Raw genomic sequence first — 20,224 nt, forward strand, 5'->3', positions numbered from 1 at the left:
CATTGATGATGATAATAAGTGAATAATAATAATATTTTTTTAGAATAATAAATAAATTATTTTTTAATTATATTTTTTTAGTCTATATAACACACATTTCCCACTATTCCAAATTTAGACGTTAAGCAGTGTTTGATTGAGGAATTAGGAGGAAAATAAGTCCATACTATTTCACTTATATCTAATAATAATTAGATTGAAAAAAAAAATATTTTAATTTTTTTAAAAATAAGCTGGTATAATATTAGAACAGTTGATTCGCATCTCGTCCTAAAATAAGTTTGTTTCTGCTTATCCTTTAATAACATAAAAGAAGCTTGTTCTCACTATTCCAATCTAGTTAATAATATTTTTATGCTAACTAATTAGATGAATCTTATTCACACTATTTCAATCTACATGTCAAAATACTATTTTTTTTTATTTCAAAAATAATTTAATTTTTATCTAAAATATAAAATTAGTCTTATTAAGAACAATATATTTTCGAACCAAACAATTTATAATTGGAAAAACTTCAAAAACCTCCCTTGTGGTCTCAATTTTTTTCACTTTAGTACCCTGTGGTTTAAAATATATCAAGTTAGTACATTGTGGTTTCTCACTTTATCACTTTAGTATTCTGTGGTTTAAAGTGTATCAAATTAGTACCCTATGGTTTTGCATTTTATTACTTTAGTACCCTGTGGTTTTGATTTTGTATCAAATTAGTACCCTGTGGTTTTTTAAACTATAGGGTACTAAGGTGATAAAGTGTGAAACCACAGGGTACTAAAGTGATAAAGTGATAAACCACAGGGTACTAATTTGATACACTTTAAACCACAGGGTACTAAAGTGATAAAGTGAGAAACCACAGGATACTAACTTGATACACTTTAAACCACAGGACACTAAAATGAAAAAGTGTGGAACCACAGAGGGGGTTTTTGAAGTTTTCCCTTTATAATTTCACACGCACCTTGTCCTACCCTCGCCTACAGTAGAGCCAGCATAAACCCATAAAAAAAAAAAAAAAAAAAAAAAAAAAAAANTCTCTACTCAAGCAATCGAGCGATAAAAAAAATTATTCGGACAATTATGCTGAAAAAGTTACTGGTACATTTTTATTTTTTTTTTAAGCAGCAACCTTACTGGAAAAAGGTCTTTTTGCAGAATCTCCTATAAAAACTTTTATAACTGTAAAAGTATAATGGAAATATTAGGTAAAAACGTACTGAGAATACCTCAACCACAGCCTATTTTGAAATAGCCCTTCATCATTTCGGAAAAATCTGACATATATTTTCAACAAGAAAAAAGAAAAAGTTTTCAGTCTAGTTTAGAGGAAAGGTGCACTAATAAAATAAATTTGAAGGCTCGATTTTAGTAGTTCATTACTTTTGGAACAGTGACATGATCGATAGCAAAAGATTTTGAATCACAACGCAAGTACAGTAACTAATCAACGGCTTATATTCAGCCTTCAATCTTTAGTTTATCAGTACGTTCTTCACCAGAGCTGGACTCCTATAGTTTTACGTAATTTCTCTGCGCATGGAGAACGCGGGCATGCAAACCATACAGAAAGCAGTGCCCTCACCTAAATACCGGGCCGTAAGCCTTGGCGAGGACAGCGAAGGCGTCGGGCCCGTACTTTGCGAGCAAGGGCAGGTGTCCGACGAGAGGCGTGGCGGGAGGTCCCGGCACCTTCCTCACCCCCCAGTAGGGTGCATACAAGTACAGTACAAGCACCGTGGCTACGGCCGCCGTCGCCACCACCGCGAAGAGCCAAGCGGCAGCATCTGCGGCCTCGGAGATCCCTCCTGCCACTCCCACAGCCATTGATCTCCTCTTGCCTAACAAAATAAGGACTGTTAAGGTTTTGTTACAGGTGGTGGAAACCTTCTAGTTCAATTTATAAGGCAGTCTCTGGTTTTCTACCGATAGATTTCACTCTGCGGTGCTTTAGAATTCGCGCAGAGCAACGTCTAAAATTTCTTACACTCTGTAACAAGTAAAATTTGAACGTAGAAAAATATGCAGATAATAAAGATTAACTTTTCTTCACCATGCATCCTACTCTCCAATAACTACAAGAGTGAGGTGAAAGCGTAGCCCTCCATGGTGCACTCTCCATCTTTAACAAAGTGGGCAACTATAATGGGGGGAACAACTTGAATGGGTCTCATGTAGTTGATAAGAACCCCAGCTATATATACATATCTAATTAAGATAAAAAAAAAAAAAAAAATTATAGGATCAATATTCGTGGTGAGACAGTTTTATTCACCATTCTAAAAACTATTTCTCATAAAATTTGTGTTCATGTAATTGGGTTGGGGGGAGCAACACATGGTGGGTGGGTCCCACCATGACCATCCAATCCAAGCGTGCGCTACCACTTATTAATGAACCACTAGTGTAGTGAATTAGCCGCGTGATGCTGCGAAAATAAAATTATTTTTATAATAAATTTTATTTTTTTTATATTTTTATATAATTTTATAAGTCTAATTATTAATTAAACAAAAATTATATAAAAATAATTTAGTAGTTAAATTTATTTAAATAAAAGTCATTAAAATTGATATATGCGCAAAATAAATTTATATAATAATTTATTTTATAAAGATATATATGAAAAGAATTTGAGATAAATCTATCAAAATAATTTAAAAAAATCAATAAATAGAAGGAAAATAAAATTGTAAATGAAATTGTTTAATAAAATTAATTATATATACACAGAAATACACTATATTTCTAAAATTCTACTCCTAAAATTTAAATTCTATATTTTTTTTATACAACGATATTTTACGTGATTTAAATTGTATCTATCAGTTTAGATTTTATTACGTAATTTATTATGCATATTATTAATAAAAGTAATTAATTATATTATAATTTAATTAATTATTATAATTTAGAATTTAAAATTAAAATTATGAATATTATAAGTTAAAATTAAAATTTACAATTATTATTTAAAATTTAAAATTTTAAAATTTCAAATTTTGAAAGTATCAAAACTTTAAATTTTCATATCAAAATTTAATTACTAATAAGCTGTTATACAATTTATTAATAAATTGCGTGTGCGTGTGTGCGCGTGTGTGTGCGCGCGCGCGTGTGTGCGCGTGTGTGTGTGTGTGCCCGCGCGCGCGCGCGTGCGTGTGTGCGCGTGTGTGTGGAGAGAGAGAATGAAGTGGAGGGTTGGGGGACAGGTGTCAATCTAAGGTTCCCTCCTTTAATGTAATAGAAATAGATGTGTGCGCGTGTGCGTGTGTGCGTGTGTGCGCTTGTGTGTGGGTGGAGAGAGAGAATAAAGTGGAGGGTTGGGGACATATGTCAACCTAAGTTCTCCATCTTTAATGTAATAGAAATAGATGTCCAGCAGTAGTAAATTAGCAATAGTAGTAGTAATATATAATAAAAACCTTTTTTTGGGATTCATCAATCATCTGCACGCGAATATTCCGGCCACCGAATCCTGAAACTTTTTTTTTTATTTTTGAATATATTATGGATGTTTCGGACTAAAATGTCAGCTATTTATTATTGGGCCAAAATATGTCCAACTTTTTGATTCGTGATAATAGGTTCAAGAGACTAGTAAATTGAGTTGGGTTAGTCTAATAAGTTGAGTGGGGTTACAGTCCATAAGAGACCTAACGGCAAGAGATATAACAATAGACTCAATATTCAGGTGGGTTGAATCAAGTCGAAGTCTGTAAACGCTATGTTTGAACTCTTAAGTGCGATGGATGCGCCCTTTCTATCAGTACTTATTTTTAGGATAGTTGGTTAGCGCTTACGATACACAAATGATATTAGAGCCAATGACGTGGATTCGATTTTCATATACTATATTAATGATGTAGGGGTTGTTGGCTATTTACTATTGGACTAAAATAAGTCAAACTTTCTGCTCCCTAATAATAGCCTCAGGAGACTAATAAGTTCAATGGGGTTGCGGTTCAGAAGAGATCTAACGGCAAGATACCCAACAATAGACTCAAGACTCAATGTCCAAATGGATTGAGTTAGATCCCAATAATAGGTCAAACTTTTTGCCCCCTAATAATAGACTTATGAGACTAATAAGTTCAGTGGGATTGCGGTTCAGAAGAGACCTAATAGCAAGATGCCCAACAATAGACCCAAGAGTCAATATCTAGATGGGTTGAGTTAGATCGTTAGGTTTTTCATCAGCACGTGTTTTTGGAATAGTTAGTTAGGGCTTATGATCCGCAAAAACACCATCTCCATTTGAAGATGAGACTTTATAAGCATCTTGCCAAGTATTATTATATACTTATATGTAATAAATTAAAGATGAAAAAAATATACAGAGACCAATTAGATGTCTAAATTTTTAATTTTAACAATTAGGCATTCTAAACATTATCAATTATATTACTAGGCTTCTCTTCTAAGTCAAATTTATAATTACATAGTTACTTTGATTGCAAGATTTATACAAATCTTATAAAACTTTAAAATATACAGAGACCAATTAGATATCTAAATTTTTAATTTTAATAATTAGACATTCTAAACATTATCAATTATATTAATAGGCTTTTCTTCTAAGTAAAATTTATAATTATATAGCAATTTTGATTGCAAGATTTATACAAATCTTATAAAACTTTAAATTAAAATAAAAAAACTAACGTTATGTTCTTTAAGTTCTAATTATTAAATATAAGGACTGAAAAAATAAATGAACTTATCTTCGACTTTTATTTTTATAATATACATCCCCCCGTAAGGGATGTACATACGACATCTGGGCTTAAGGATAGATCCACATCGGATGTGATAATCATATATATATATATATATATATATATAAAAGGCTGTATAGGTTAGACTTGACAATTGGACCTAAGTATTTTGGGCCGACGAATTTTTCTAATTGATTATCAAGTCTAAAATATCTAATTAATCAGTTCAGCGAATCAAGTTTGGATGCATAGATGTATAATGTTGGACCGACTAGACTTAATACAATCGAAATTAAATATTTTGGGCCAATAGATTTGGCCCCCTACCTACCCAATGAATTGTCGTATTTAAAATATTCAATTAAAGTAATGTTACCGGTACATTGAAAAATGGATTGCATATCTTACATCCATTCTGTTCGATGATCATTAATTTTTTTTTTATCTATGATATTAATTTTTATTTTTATTGAAAAATATTTAGATTTTTGTAAATTTTAAAATAAGATTGTAAAATTTATATATATATATATTTTAGAGTGTAGTACAAGTACAATTTCTCATCCAGCTAATCCTCTGGGAGGCAGGTTGTGACCGTATATGCAGCATTTTCCCTGGAATATTTTGACTACCTCTTTATAGGGGTTAAGTACAGCTGCTTCCGTCCATTACTCCCCTGATTTCATCTTCTCTCTCTCTTTCTCTCTCTTCGTGCCTAAACAGTCCTAACGCATTTATGAGTTTGGACCAACTCGTATTCAAAAACAATGAAGCGTTGGACCCACAAACAAGAACATTTGTAGTTTTTTTTTTTTTTTTCTCCTTATATTTATTAATTAGCCTCCCATCAACTCAATGAACTAATATCCCGCACTACAGCCCGCGACCACCCGCCTATTTGGCCGGGGTCGCGATGCTGACAGCGCCGAACGGACAGAATTTTTTCTGCACTGCGGATAGAGTATTTCCTGTACGTTCAAGGCAGGAGAAACTCTATCCGTTCGGCGCTATCGGCGCCGCGACCGCGGCTAAATAGGCGGGTGGTCGCGGACTGTGACAGGAAGTGGTATCAAAACCTTATTCTCCTGTGATTTACTATTCTAGAGTCTCCTAGGTCTGCCTAAATTATTTTTTCATTTTCTACTTTATGCTCTGATACTATTTCCTGTCACAGCCCGCGACCACAGTCTAATGCAAATAATAAAAAATTTAATAATTGATATTAAAATTTTAAATTTTAAATTTATTTATTTTATATTTTTAATTAAATTTATTTTATTTAAAAATAAACGAAAGGAATAACATGGATGCCAATCCACTATTTGAGAAAGAGAACGAACAGAAGAAGAAAGTGTGTGCAGGATCTCAATTGGCCCGGTTCCTTGATTATGATAATAACTGAATAATAATAATATTTTTTTAGAATAATAAATAAATTATTTTTTAATTATATTTTCTTAGTCTATATAACACACCTTTCCGACTATTCCAAATTTAGACGTTAAGCAGTGTTTGATTGAGGTATTAGGAGGAAAATAAGTCCGTACTATTCCATTTATATCCAATAATAATTAGATTGAAAAAAATAATAATTTAATTTTTTTAAAAATAAGCTAGTATAATATTAGAATAGCGGTTTCACATCTAATCCTAAAACAAGTTTGTTTCTGCTAATCCTAATAACATAAAGAAGCTTGTTCTCACTATTCCAATCTAGTTAATAATAGTTTTATGCTAACTAATTAGATGAATCTTATTCACACTATTTCAATCTCCATGTCAAAATACTATTTTTTTTTATTTTCAAAAATAATTTAATTTTTATCTAAAATATAAAATTAGTCTTATTGAGAACAATATATTTTCGAACCAAACAATTTATAATTTCACACGCACCTTGTCCTATCCTCGCCTACAGTAGAGCCAGCATAGACCCATAAAAATTAAAAAAAAAAGGAAAAAGAAAAAGGAAAGTTAGAAAAGTTAAAAAAGAAAAAAAGCAATCGCAAAAACAGAGAGAGAGAGAGAGAGGGGGAGAGGGGTGGGGGTTGCATCATCGTCATCGTCATCGTCATCGTCATCGTCGTCGTCATCATCCATGGATGGGCTGAGATCAAGGTCGTACGCGGACGGGAGGGCGGAGAAGGAGTCCTCCTACGCGGCGTCGGGGCTCCACATGGTGAGGTCCTACAGCGCTTCCCACAGAAGCGCTCCCAATTGCAAGAAGGGGAAGAGCACTTGTGGGTCCTCTTCCATGGAGTCTTCGTCTTCGTCTTCGTCTTCGTCTTCGTCTTCCTCTTTCGTAGGTTGGGGTCTGATTAGCGACCCGGAGCTGCAGAGGAAGACGAGGGTGGCGGGGTACAAGGTGTACGCCGTGGAGGGCAAGATGAAAGGCTCCGTCAGGAAGAGCTTCAGGTGGATNGTAGCAAAGTTGTCCTTACTTCTTGGCAGCATATAGGTGAAGAATCTTTATTGGTTATTATACTATATCCTATAGAAAATTTACTTTACTGATGTTTTCTAGATTCATATGAGACATTGAATCTTTTGCTTGTTGCTCTGTTTTTGCTTCGCTTCTTTGTTTATGTAGTTAAGAATTAATATTTTGTAGTCATTGTTTGTGAAGTAAGTTATTTGCATAAGTTATAGATTGAGCATCTGATTATTATTTAGTGTTCAGCGATTGCATAATTTTAGAATTTTTTTTCCTTTTTTTTTTTTTGTTTCCGGGGGGTTGGGGGGGTGCATTAATGGCATCAAAAAGTTGTTATTGCAGATACAAACTTTTTCTTCTTCTTCTTCTTCTTCTTCTTTTCAGGAAATTAAGTTTTTTTTATTAAATTTTAAAAAACTCGGCAAATGAGGAGGAGGAGGAGAAGGAGAAGGGTTATTTTTTAAAAATTTCTTATAGATGTTTTGAATCTAAAGAGAGCTCTTTTTCTCCTTTTTGTTTTTTTTCTTTTCCTTCTGTTTTTTTGTAGTTCTAATGCAGTGTAAAATGATTGAGATATTTGTGATGCATCTCACCTTGTAGAATCTATAGAAATATAAAGCTTTGTGGAGCTTTACTCTGCATAATTGTGCTCTAATTTGTTGTATTATTGGTTTGACAAAATTCACAGGTTCTGAGGTTTGTGAAGGGGAGGAAGAAGATTCTGGACGAGGAGTGCAATTCCTATTTGCCAGTCTTCAAATTATGTATTTCTTTTGTTTTCATTTTTCTGATTTGACACCATCTAATGATCTAGATGCTCTGATGCTGGTTTCTTTTTTTTTTTTTTTTTNACAATATATAAAATATCCAATAATTTTTATTTCTTAGATCTTCATCCAATCCAACGGTATAAAATATCTAATAATTTTAAAAATCTATACCATTGGATTGGATGAAGATTTAAAAAATAAAAATTATTAGATATTTTATATATTGTATAAATAAATAAAAATAAATTATATATATATATATAATTTATTCGGGTTTAGGTTCGAATAATATTTTGGATATCTATACCCGATTAACATCCCTAATTCTCTATTCTTTAAGAAAAAAATACGTAAAACACGGTGAATGGTTCACCGTGTTTAACTTAATACACTGGTCCATGCCCAGCCCGCGTGGCGCTGACGTGGCGCCTGCGTGGCAGGTGCAGGGCCATTTTTGTAAATTAAATTTTGATAGGGTTATTTTTAAAATAAAAATTTACTAGGGGGCTAAATGCAAAAAAAACCCGGAACTATATCAATCAATCCAACTTCATGTACAACAGTGAAATTAATTTTTTAAAAAAGCATCTATCCCTCTATTTGTAGCACATCTAAGTCTTGTGTATGGTTCTCTTTTCAAAGTGTGCAATAAAGTATCCTTAGACACCACAAACACACTTGACAAGAAATGTTAGATATTTTTAATTATAAAAATTTATTTAACTCTTAAATTTTTATATGAGATTATAAGGGCTTGTTTGGTTCAAGATGGAATTGAAATGAATAATGGAATGAGAATGAATTGGAACAGTAATTGGAATGGTCCACTCCTTCAAGACGTTTGGTTTATTTGTGGATTGAGAATTGAAATGGCTGATAGTATGAGAGTATTAGACGATTCAATCACGTAGAACACTATTTACTATTTTGTAAAGGTTAGTGTAGAAAAAGAGTTTGGGAAGAAAAAGCCATAAAAATAGTTTAAATAAACTAATTAAATAATAATAAGGTTGAATGGTAGAGAATAAACTGTTTTGTGCACTATAGGCGGATAAATAATATAAATACATCTTATACACTGCATTTTAAAAATAGTATTATAAAAATGAAAATTATAGATTCTATATACATAATTTTTTTATATGGTATAAATTACATCTATCTATCTGATTAGATTTAGATTTTCTAATATATATTACGCATTAAAAAGTAGGTTCGGCTCACGTGGTATACCAATTATAGACCATGAGGAGGAAGAAGAGGGGATAGTAGAGGAGAAAACCATTTTGTGCACATTACACGACCTTTCTAAACTTCCATTATAGATATTCAAGTTTTATAATTTCTTATACATTGATATTTTAGATTTTAACTAATATTACATTAGATTTTATTTTTTATATAATATTAAGAGGTAAAAATAGATTTTGCGTCGGTCGATGTGTTTAGACCAGGTGTACGCAATGACTTCTAATAGTTGCGGTGGAGAGTTGTAGGGACACGTATCACTGTGAACTTCCCCCACCTCTCCTTAAATAAGATGCAATAGATTCGAGTCATTTTATTTGAAAAAGCAAAGCCCACAGTTATCTTCCTAGTATGGAACACTAAATAAAAGCAGGTACATGAATGGGCCTTCAGTAATGATGTAGATGATCGATTGTACATAAGTTAATTAGCTGCACAAACCCACAACCTCACAAACTACACCAAAAAGGCTCCCCGATATCTCCTTTTCAGCATCTAAACTATATCTCCTTTTCAGTATCTAAACTGCTGCTTCGAGATGAGCTTCATGTGCTTTCATATCTTTCATGTCTCAAAGTGCTAGATATACCGGATACTTTCAAAGAAACCACACCAGGAGACGCAGAGTGGTGTGTAGCTCTTAGTATGATTGTATTACTTTTTTTCCTACCATAGTAAGCATCAGTATGTCGAAATAAGTGCTACTGATCAGTTACTCTGTCCGTACTTTCCTGTTCATCACATCATGGTAGTATAGAAGAATACACATGGGCTGTCCGAAAATACAGAAAAAGAACCAAAAGATCATGTTGCCGACCTGCAGAGGAGCAATTCAGTTAAGCGGGGCTACATAAAAACCTTTCGACTTAACGGTGGAAATTTAATGAGAAAAATATGGTTACATATTAAGATGGAAGTGGCGTATTGCAGGAATGCCGAAAGAAAAATACTTGAAGTGAGAGACATACCATTGTATTCCTGAACTTATTCTGGAGGTACTTTGTCAAGATGACTAGGGGAATCTGATACAAGGGCAAAAGATATAAGAACAGTAGACAGAAACAAGGCGGGCTCATGCATTTGGAAAATGAAAATAAAGAAATCAAAAGTTCGATATATATAATAAATTGATCAAATTGCTTTTCAGATCAAAAGTCAAATTTGTTTTTCCTGCACGAAAAATTGCTATTGCCTTTGCGACTTCTAGAAAAACAACATTTTGCCAATAGGTGTTGCTAAATTAACATAACGCGCAACAATGTACTAACTTGATCGCGCACCAATGAAGGATACAATATTAGCCTGAACATTCAGTGGTTCACAGAATTAGCATTTGCCATCACATACCCGTTCTCTACATGAGCTATAATTGGGGAATCTGTGGCAAGATATAATGCTAGCACATTCCATTGTTCTACCAAGGGAAAAATTGAAATGTACCTGAAGCATGATCCCTAGGAACGCCCAGAATTTGAAACTGTGGCAAGGAACAGCAACCAATAGCTGGAGAATACAATTTAAAGATGACGACTATGTTAGGATTTTGATAAGATAAAGCACTTAAGTTCTGCAACAGATAAACGTAAAAAGGACATCTTCAACTACAGTCAGAACATATTCAAGATAAGAATACCTCGTGAAATATAGCAGAAGTAAGAAAGGAAATAAAAACTGCAACTCCCTGCAATGAAAAGAGAGCGGGAGGATCAATTTATAAGAAATCAGTCCATTTGTCAGAAATTAGAAACTCTGGAGAAGGCATGAAACAGTATAAAAAATTTATCCTACTTCACTCATTATTACAGTTTACAAGTCAACAAAGTGTATGTTGTGGGATAAAGGTTAAGAGTGCTTTCAGAGTGGTTAAGCAAAATCTTTTGCAACATATTAGTTAATATAGAAAGAGAAATCTGCAAAAGCAGCTATAAGGAATCTCCTACATGGATACAATCAATGTTACCTTTGGTAAACCATTCCTTATGCATGGAAAATAAATATGTCGGACCATCCATTTGTGAACAGGCTGCAAATATAGATATTCTCGTAAGTGATCCGTAATCCTATTAAATTCGACAGATAAAAGATCATTGCACTTCCAGCATTGGATTCAGATATTTCAAGAAATTTCAACCCTGTACAATCATGATGATCTGACGAAGGCAAAGCAGTCATATATGTATAACAATGTTAAGTTAGAACCATCAATCATGCCCTACACCAGATCTTCCCAGCCAAATTTTGAATCTCAAATCTATTGAAAACAACAAGTCTCTTCTCGAGCTTTTGGAAAATAAGGCATGAAGAATGAAAAATGATTTAGTGTTCATCCTTCCAAAATGTTGAACTTGAAAAATACACTAGAAAACAACAAGCTGGCTAAAAGAACAACACCATGTCCAAGCTCGTTTGGGTTGGATAGATGAATATTCTTTCTATGAACTCTATTTAGGGCCATGTCCACCATGAACTTGAAGCCACGCCTTTGCAATAAGCTTTTAGCTGCCACTCATATATATAGATATAGAGAAAGAGAGAGAGAAACTGGAATACTATTGATAGTGGAGGAATAGTATTTGCGACCTATTTTTAAGCCCTTAGACTAAGGTTTGCTATTTAGTGGTGCTACTATTATGGACCCACGGAGTAAAAAGGTTAATAGTAAATACTATTCATTTGCTATCAATAGAATTCGAGCTCAACTCTGATCCTAAGCATATAAGAAAGCATAAGGTGATGAGGAAGAGTGAGAAACTTGAGAGAATGGATAAAACTATATTTACCATGTTCCACATTCTCCAATACTGAACACAGTCCCAGCGCAGCCGCATATGCCAAAGTACAGATATTACATAAAGAGTGTTAGCTCCTTTCTTCTTTTAACTAGAAAGAGGGATATAAGAAGACTATCATCATAAATCAACCTACCTCTTCTACGGTCTTTGCATTCCACCAATCTTTGTAAAACTCACGATCACCAAATCGAAGAAGCTCAGCAAGTATATTTAACCTAGAGAAGACAAATGAAATGCATGCTATTTCCATGAAAAACAACATATCAGAGTATGACCTGTCACTTACCACAGATGGAAAAAGCAATAGAACATGCAAAGCCACACATATAAAGTTGGTACTGATAGTTTCAAGACTCTCTCTAAAGCATTCAACAGGTTCCCTTTCAACGGGTGTTGCGAATTCTTGACAATTGGGTTAATATACTGCAAAAGTATTCAGGCAAAATTGCATTACAATTACTGATCAGCCTGTAGTTAGAGAAGCATATGTAAGAGTAGATTACTTGCTCAATGATGAAGCCCATCAAGCCAGTGAATATCAAGCATTTAATAAGTTGACGGATCACCCAGCCTTTCCTAATGCATGCAGTCCGAGGATAGCTTTGCTGCATAAAGATAAGGGAACTAACAGTCTGTGTATAACCAAATAAGAAATTAAGTTTCGCATGATTAAGCAGTTGTAAAGTCGAACAGAATAATGAAGCATCTGACTGAAGGTACATAGTGAACAGCATATAAGCAATTTGCTATGGACCCATTTGGCACCTAGGATTGGATTGGATAGGATAAAATGAGATAGCGATTTTGGGAAGGAGAGGGTTTGGCAACTCGGCAGAATTGGCGGTTACAACGTGTATTGGGGGTGGAGCTGGCGGCATACAACTGGATTTTTCCAGTCCAATCCCATTCAATTTTGATGTCTTGGTGGAATTCGTTAATCCCACCGTAAAGTGATTATCCTATCCAATCCAATACTAGGTGCCAAATAAGGGGCAGAAAATCATGTGGCAAGGAAACTTAAGTAAATAAAGAAAATACTGAAATAAAAAATTCATGTAAGAAAAGATTTTGTAGACACTTCATGATATGATTATATCACAAAATTAATAAGCAATAAAAGCATAAGTTAAAACATACCTGGTAACAGAGTGTGGGAGCCACCATGAAGTATACTAGGCTTTTAAAACTTACACCTTTCATATTATCCGGGTCAAGATAACTGGACCGTAAATCATCCTAATATAAGAAGCGGGACAAATATTAATGAGATAGGGCAGAAAAGTACTGTAGATATTGATAACCTAAGCTCACACTAAAGTTCCAGACTATACAAGCGCATAAAAAGTTAAAATTGTAAGAATAACAATCCTTGCTGATAAGCTTAAAGATATTTTAAGCTTCAAATTTGTGAATAATAAAATTGGTTGAATTACCTTATCAACAGTTTTAGATAATGCCCTTATATCATAATTTGTATGGGCATAAGACACGAGCTTTAACCAAAGAATGCAGTCAAGAATCATTAATACAAAGCCAGATAAAACTGCAGAATCACACCTGCAAAACAGTAAAAGAAAAACACCAAACTAGTAAGACATGATTTTAGAAGGAGAAAATAAGTAACATGTTAACACAGCTATCCCCTGTAGCTCTATTTAAATTGTTCTTTATATAAAAAATATATATAATAAAATTGAAATTTGGCAGCCCTACAATATAAATCAAAACAAGCCTTTTACTCATTACGAAATTACTAATTATAGGACCAACTAGTAAGAGAACTAAACAACTCCAAATCTTATTTAAGCACGTTACATCCCCTGGATCGTAATCAGCTAAGAGAATCATCAACCCGGATTCCCTTTCATGCACTTTAGCCGCACAACTGATGCAAGCAAATCATTCATGTCCAGAGAATGCTTAAGCTATTCTCTTTTTAAAGAAAAGACTACACAAAACCAAGTTTATACTAGGACATGCTAAAGGCATTTTATACAAAGAAAAGACTACACAGCCTCATTGCAGATAGCAAATAAAACCACTTGCAACATCTGAACATTTTGATAATGTACAACAGAAAACCTCAATGATTTTAAGCTTTCTGTCTTTTTATTCAACTTTCTTTCTTAGAAGCATAATCAGCAAATGACTTCTGAATTCATATATGAAATCAAAATTAAATAATAAACAAGAAACCTAGTCCAAACAAAAACTAGACAAGAATCAAAAGCAAAGCGTATTTCTAAGAGTTATTGAAGGAGTACAGTTTAGACTTCAAACTTATTAAAAAGTACAAACACCAAAATCAATTTTAAATCTAATAAAAATCAACAAGGTTAGAAGTCTTACTTAATAATCACCAAAACTGGATAGACAATTGTAGCCGTTGTAATAATGACATGAAGAAAGATAACAAGCTGCAAGAAACAAACAGAAACATAACTAGTAAAGGCAGACCTAGAACAATTAATTTGCAAGAACTCAATGATAATGGCAAGCAGCAAAAACCAGAATAGCACACAAAGGAGCCAAACTCCATTAGTCAATTCTGTTTGCCACATCAGGAATTAAATTGGCATGTAAATCAAATTAATATCACTTGAGAAAAGTTCCAGAAGTATTAAAGCAGAAAAAAAAAAAAAAGTCAGAAATGGTGGACAGATTTATTATAATATTTAGAATTCTCATCATAGCAAACTAAGACAGAAATGGAGTGCATCAAAAGGTTTGATAAATGTTTTTTTTTTTTTCTTTTTAACATTTGAGTGGCATCAAGAGAAGCATAACAACCAAATAATTTACATACGTGCTTCAGAATCTCAGAATATATTTTGTTCATACTGCACTAGTGAGAAACAGCGTTCTACACAAAGATATTATTAAAAAAAAAAAGGTAAAATTCCACTTTGAAACAAATTGTTTATCTACAGCATGCACTAAGAATAAGATAGGCACATTAAATGCCAACTTACTTTTTCAGGAATATATTTCCTGTAAGCCAACTTTTCAACCATAAATGCGCCAAGAGGAAAAGCTGGTAGAGTGAGGCTGCAAAATTCACATAAAAGATATTAGTTAGTGTATATCTTGGAATTGAAAAACTATTGCAAGTCAAGATAATTACCAACACATAAGAAGGGGCCAATCTCTTAATGATCTTGCACTAAACCAAAAGCCAGCTCTTATTAATAGGCCATACTACAAAGGAAAATATAAGGAAACTATCAGAGAGATGATAAAGAGTAGCAGCTATTTGTGAAATAAGAAAGGCGGAACATGCAAAACCTTCATCAAGTTCTCAATAATAAGCCTGCTGTTAACTGCAATCAGCACTACTATACAGAGGTTGAAGAGACCTGCATGGCTCTGTCAATCCAAACATATATATCAGCACATTCTTATAGTCATTAGTCACAGAAGGCACAAGACATCTTCGATAGATGTCCCTCACGTCACTCTAAGTTAATAATACAGAAAGACTCAAAGAACCAAAATTATGTATCACTGGTAATCTCCTTGCGAATGCAGCATAATACTAATGCTACTTCTGCATGGAATCATAGTAAATATTAAGACTAGGACAGCATGATTATCTTTCTCACACGATAAGGGGGGCAACCTATGAGCACAGCATTTTCGCACATTAAGACGCTGTTGTTTAATGTCTTACATTTTGCGATAGACAACTTTCCGGGGTTGAAGCATCAAGAAACTACTCTGGCTAAGTATTATTCAGAATATTGGATAAATTTTGCTAACTTTGTAATATACCGTAACAAACAGAGTTATGTGTAACTTATCAGAACTATAATTCCGTAATAAAAGAAAGCAGAAGCAACCTAATAAATAAATAAACAAATAAATAGTCAAATTATAATGAAAAATAACTCACTTTTTTGCAGTTTTTATTCAAATGCAAATAGTTCCCTAGTAAAAAAAAACCAAATGTTACCGTACATTTCACGCAATTAGCGAACTGTTCAACTGGAATTATCCAATGACATGCAAATCCACAACAAGAAGAAAAATCTGGGACCACGATAGCTAAATAATCACATGATCCTGAACGGAAATAGGAGCACACAATCGCTAATAAACGAGATAAATCGAAAAGTCAATTGATGAATCAATGACGTTTCCGTGCGCTGCACGAATCTTAGGATTTCAACAACGAACTAACATCATCAGACCAAAGTAAACAACCAAATCAAACAGCAACGTTAAGGACAAAACCTCGAACCTGTTTGAAGATCGCATCCGAACTCAGCGGGCTCTCCTTCACCCTCCGGTGCGCCGGCGCCGAGGCCCTGTAGAGGAACACCCCCTGGGCCCCGCCGCCCCCTACCGGGGCCTCTCCTACGCCACCGTTCACGACCGTCCCCGCCCCCTCCCTCCCCGCGCCCGCCCCACCGCGATCGTCCCCGTTCCCGGCGGCGGCGGCGGCGGCGGCGGCATCGGAGATCGTCTCCGCGCTGGAGTCGTCCGCCGAGTCGGTGGCGGCGGAGGAGGGGGAGAGGGGGAGGCGGCGTCGGCGGAGGAGGAGGGGCGAGGGCTCGGTGGGAGGGTCGAGGGTTTCTGGAGCGTTCGAGTTCGCCATGAGAGGAGGATTTGGGAGGTCGAGAGGGAGAAGTTTGTTTTTCCTTTTTCTTTTCAAAAAAAAAAAAATTATTATTATTATTATTATTATTATTATTTAATTAATAATAATACGAGTCGGCAAAAGCGCGACGAAAACTGCTTCTTCAACGAGGAGGAAAAGCCTGGGCGATTCGGCTTCGGCTTCTGCTTCTGGTTCCGGTTCCGCTTCCGCTTTTGGATGTGGAGCAAAAAAGTTCCTGAGGCGGTGTCGACGTGAGAGGCATCAATTTACGCAGCGCTCACCCGGGATTTACTTTTTATATGCATATATATTACACACACATTTATTAGAGGAAAAGGACGGGCTTTTTTCGTTTCTAAGATAACCGCGAATCTTTTTGCAGCGCCGGATATTTATTCACCAGTATATAGATATATATCTACCATCTATTCACCAAATCACTAATAACAGTAATCTATAAATATAATAATAATAATAAATTATTATTACACCAAGCAAAAAATAGAAGACAGTTAAATTGCAGATGTGACGTTTTCAACCGATCATCATATTTATATATATATATATATTATTTTTTTTTGAGTTCATCAATTTTATTATGGTTATTAAAACAAATTTATTATATTTTTTAAAAATATATATATAATTGGCTGGTTAGGATGATGTGGTATAAATATAACGTAATGGATTTTCTTAGAATAAAGAGGAAAATGCATCCTTATATAAGTTATTATACACTATATTTGTAAGTAGAACGTAATATTTGTATGAAAATAATTTATTTTCTTCAACCAATTAAATCTTTATTAAATCTGTGACAACCACATTATAGATGATACTGAATAGAGAAATATTATTATCTGCACATCAATAATGTAGGTATAAATTTTACACCCTCCGTTCTTTATGAACTAGATTTTTTTTTTTCACCTGCCTTATTTATTTTTCAATACTAAAAATTAAAAAAATATATATTTTAAATTTTAGAATTACATGATGTAAAGCAGTACAGGTTGTATTTTTCTACTGAAAATAAGTAGTGACCAAACGGTACAGCAGTACATGTACAGGTTATATTTTAGAATTACATGTACAGCAGTACATGTTGGAAAAATGCGTTTAGGCCGTATTTGGTTTGCCTTTTTTCATCCTGAAATTGAAATCGAAATCGAAATAAACGAATCCTTTTTTTGTGTTTAGTATGCAAGATTCCTATTCCGATTCTGATTCACAGGTGAATGAGAATTCCCCAATTATCTATTTTTCCAATCTAGCCTGGGAAATCGGATTGGAAATTGAATCCAGTCTGATTTATTCAGATTAAATTTAATTTTTTTAAATTTATTTTTTAATTAAAACATAAGTTTAAGTTTAAAAAATATATTTATAAATTTTAATTTTAATTTGAACTTAAATTAAAAATTAAAATTCAATCAAATATTTCGAATCTAATTTATAAATTTGAATTTAAATTTAATTTAATTTAAAATCTAAAGTTTTATTCAAATTTTAAAATTTAAATTAAATTTATGGATTCAAATTAAAAATGTAATTTTAATTTTAATTTTGAATTTGAATAAATCCAATTTTAGTTCTGTATTTTGAATTATCCGTTCAATTTAAATTTTTAATTTTTAAAAAATATATTTAAAATGTTGACATTATTTTAAAATTTTGATGTAAATTTTTAATATTTAATTTTCAGTTGAATTTAAACTAATATATTATAAAGATAAAATTGGCATATTATTTTGATTATTTTTCTGATATCTATTTGAACCAAACACCGACAATACAAATGGTTCATTCCAATTTCGATTCAAGTGGCGAACCGAACAGAATAAGATAATAAATCATTCCGATTTCGTTTCCAGCTTATTTTTAATTTCATTCCGATACCGATTCCGACTTCGAACCAAACACACCCTTAGAATAAAATATTATTTATATAATAACCGGTGAACTAGCGATGCTTTTATTTATCTATTGTCAATGTTTTGTAGGTTGGGGTTACCATCTAAGATTTCTTTCTAACTTTAATTAAAGTCAAGATAATAATGGTACTCTTATCTTTTTTATACCGTGATTTTAATAAAAAACATATTATACACCTTTTGCAAGAAAAAAGCTGCTTTATCAAGAGAAACTTTATATCTAAATTTTATTACCATTTTCGAGAAACTTATTTTATATTTTCTTTTGCATTGAAAAGTTATTTCTATTATATTCTTCAACTAGAAAAATTGCTCTAAAAATGTAAGCGAAAAGGCATTAAGGTGATTAGGATCAAAGCAACTTAAATGTTACTTTTTTACTTTCAGAAAAAAAAATGTTTTCTCTTAAGTCTTAAATTAGAGGTCCCAATTGTGTCAAATGACACACCACCAACATTAGTATAAGAAAAAAGACGCGACATGGATAAACGATAGATTTCTTAAGAACTAAGATATTCATGTATCATTTTTTATCTCAATAAGATTTTAATAGCTTGCTATTTCTAATATTGATGGTGCTTAACACAATTTGCGAAGAACTCGAAAGATAATATTTAAGATTCTAAGTTTGAAACCTTGTTGCTTTGCATTTCAAGCTGAAACTCTTCAAAAATTTTAAAAATGAAACGGATAGATTACTATCTTTTTCTAAAGGGACTATTTGGTTCTGACTTTTTTGTGGAGATATAAAACTTATTTTATATTTTTTATCCGTTTGGTTTAAAAAAACTACTTTTTTAAAAAAAAGCATTTTTCCAAATTTCAAAAAAAAAAAACTGATTTTTCATATAATCTAGAAAAAAAATCTTTCTAAAAAACTTTTTTTTTTTTTAACCAAACAGACAAAAGAAAATTGACAAAAAAGGGATTTTAATCATCAACATTTCTCTAGATATATAAGACCAAATTTGATTATTTCTTTATGTGCATGCCTTACTAATTAATAAGGCATTTTAGGAAATAAATTAAAAAGATTTTAATTGTCAACATTTATCTACATATCTCACTTGAGACATTGACTCGCTTTTAGATTATAATATTACCAGGAAAACCAACTCAACCCAATATTAAAGCATGCGTATTATGTTCTATAATTAATTATCTATAATTTGAATAATAATTGCACTAAATTTTCATGTAATAAAGCATATGTACTGTAACTAAATTAAGAGGTCCCCATACGATATTCTAATGTAAATTCATTAATTATAGGTGTACTTAGTGTTAATGGTATTTGTTAAAATTTTAAAATATATCAATCTTGTGTATATCATTATATTTCGAAAAATTCGGAGTGAATCTTATTATTCTCCGGCCATCTGGCTGCTGATAAAGTGCTAGTATTTTCTGTAAAACCCAATATTTAAGAGGCGAGTTTTATTCCTTACAAAACCTGTAGTTTGAATTTAAAAATTTAAATAAAATATTGGATATCATATTTTAAGACAATTTTTGTTTGTTTGAATGAAAATGGAGAAATCTAAAGTCGTTTTTGACCACTTTTATTGTTTGATTTGTCATAATAAAGATATAATCAAAATTCGAGTTATTCAAAAGCCAGAAACTTTATTCTGGTAAAACAAGCATGTTGTAAAGTCCCTTACCTGGTGACTAAATCTGTGGGCCCATAATTAGCATATATGCTGATTTATGAAAATCAAAATCATAATC

At 32.8% G+C, this 20,224-nt stretch overlaps 3 protein-coding genes across 4 annotated transcripts in view; 1 reads left to right on the top strand and 2 right to left on the bottom strand.

Annotated features, from left to right (window-relative positions):
• LOC109716075 (cytochrome P450 711A1) overlaps positions 1-2,142 on the bottom strand; it is an 8,963-nt gene extending 6,821 nt beyond the window's left edge. Inside the window, exons 1-2 of one of the 2 annotated variants that reach the window (XM_020241371.1) lie at positions 2,041-2,142; positions 1,583-1,838 (exon numbers count right to left, since the gene is read on the bottom strand). In XM_020241371.1, the coding sequence (XP_020096960.1) occupies positions 1,583-1,838; positions 2,041-2,119 (335 nt within the window). In that variant the 5' untranslated portion in view covers positions 2,120-2,142. The other variant, XM_020241373.1, reaches the window with a different exon arrangement.
• LOC109716602 (chromodomain-helicase-DNA-binding protein 9-like) lies at positions 6,628-7,173 on the top strand. The gene has a single exon (XM_020242134.1). The coding sequence runs from the start codon at positions 6,814-6,816 to the stop codon at positions 7,171-7,173; it is 360 nt and encodes a 119-aa protein (XP_020097723.1). The 5' UTR covers positions 6,628-6,813.
• Positions 9,456-16,837, bottom strand: LOC109716746 (diacylglycerol O-acyltransferase 1). The gene is made up of 16 exons (XM_020242300.1): positions 16,200-16,837; positions 15,245-15,325; positions 15,084-15,157; positions 14,932-15,007; positions 14,309-14,376; positions 13,393-13,516; positions 13,097-13,195; positions 12,463-12,564; positions 12,246-12,382; positions 12,093-12,174; positions 11,948-11,968; positions 11,128-11,190; positions 10,801-10,848; positions 10,608-10,670; positions 10,136-10,189; positions 9,456-9,984 (listed from the first exon to the last, which is right to left on the bottom strand). The coding sequence occupies exons 1-16, from the start codon at positions 16,554-16,556 to the stop codon at positions 9,880-9,882; spliced, it is 1,554 nt and encodes a 517-aa protein (XP_020097889.1). The 5' UTR covers positions 16,557-16,837; the 3' UTR covers positions 9,456-9,879.

Source organism: Ananas comosus, linkage group 10, assembly GCF_001540865.1.
Source record: "Ananas comosus cultivar F153 linkage group 10, ASM154086v1, whole genome shotgun sequence".
In the NCBI taxonomy this organism is placed as follows: Eukaryota; Viridiplantae; Streptophyta; class Magnoliopsida; order Poales; family Bromeliaceae; genus Ananas; species Ananas comosus.

What these genes read in the sequence shown, in the direction of transcription:
- LOC109716746 (XM_020242300.1), bottom strand. Translation starts at nt 16,556, where the DNA reads ATGGCGAACTCGAACGCTCCAGAAACCCTCGACCCTCCCACCGAGCCC. An exon ending in GGAAATATATTCCTGAAAAA is followed by an intron (nt 14,377 to 14,931) that starts GTAAGTTGGCAT and finishes TGTTTCTTGCAG; the next exon opens with CTTGTTATCTTTCTTCATGT. An exon ending in ATAAGTTCAGGAATACAATG is followed by an intron (nt 9,985 to 10,135) that starts GTATGTCTCTCA and finishes GCTCCTCTGCAG; the next exon opens with GTCGGCAACATGATCTTTTG.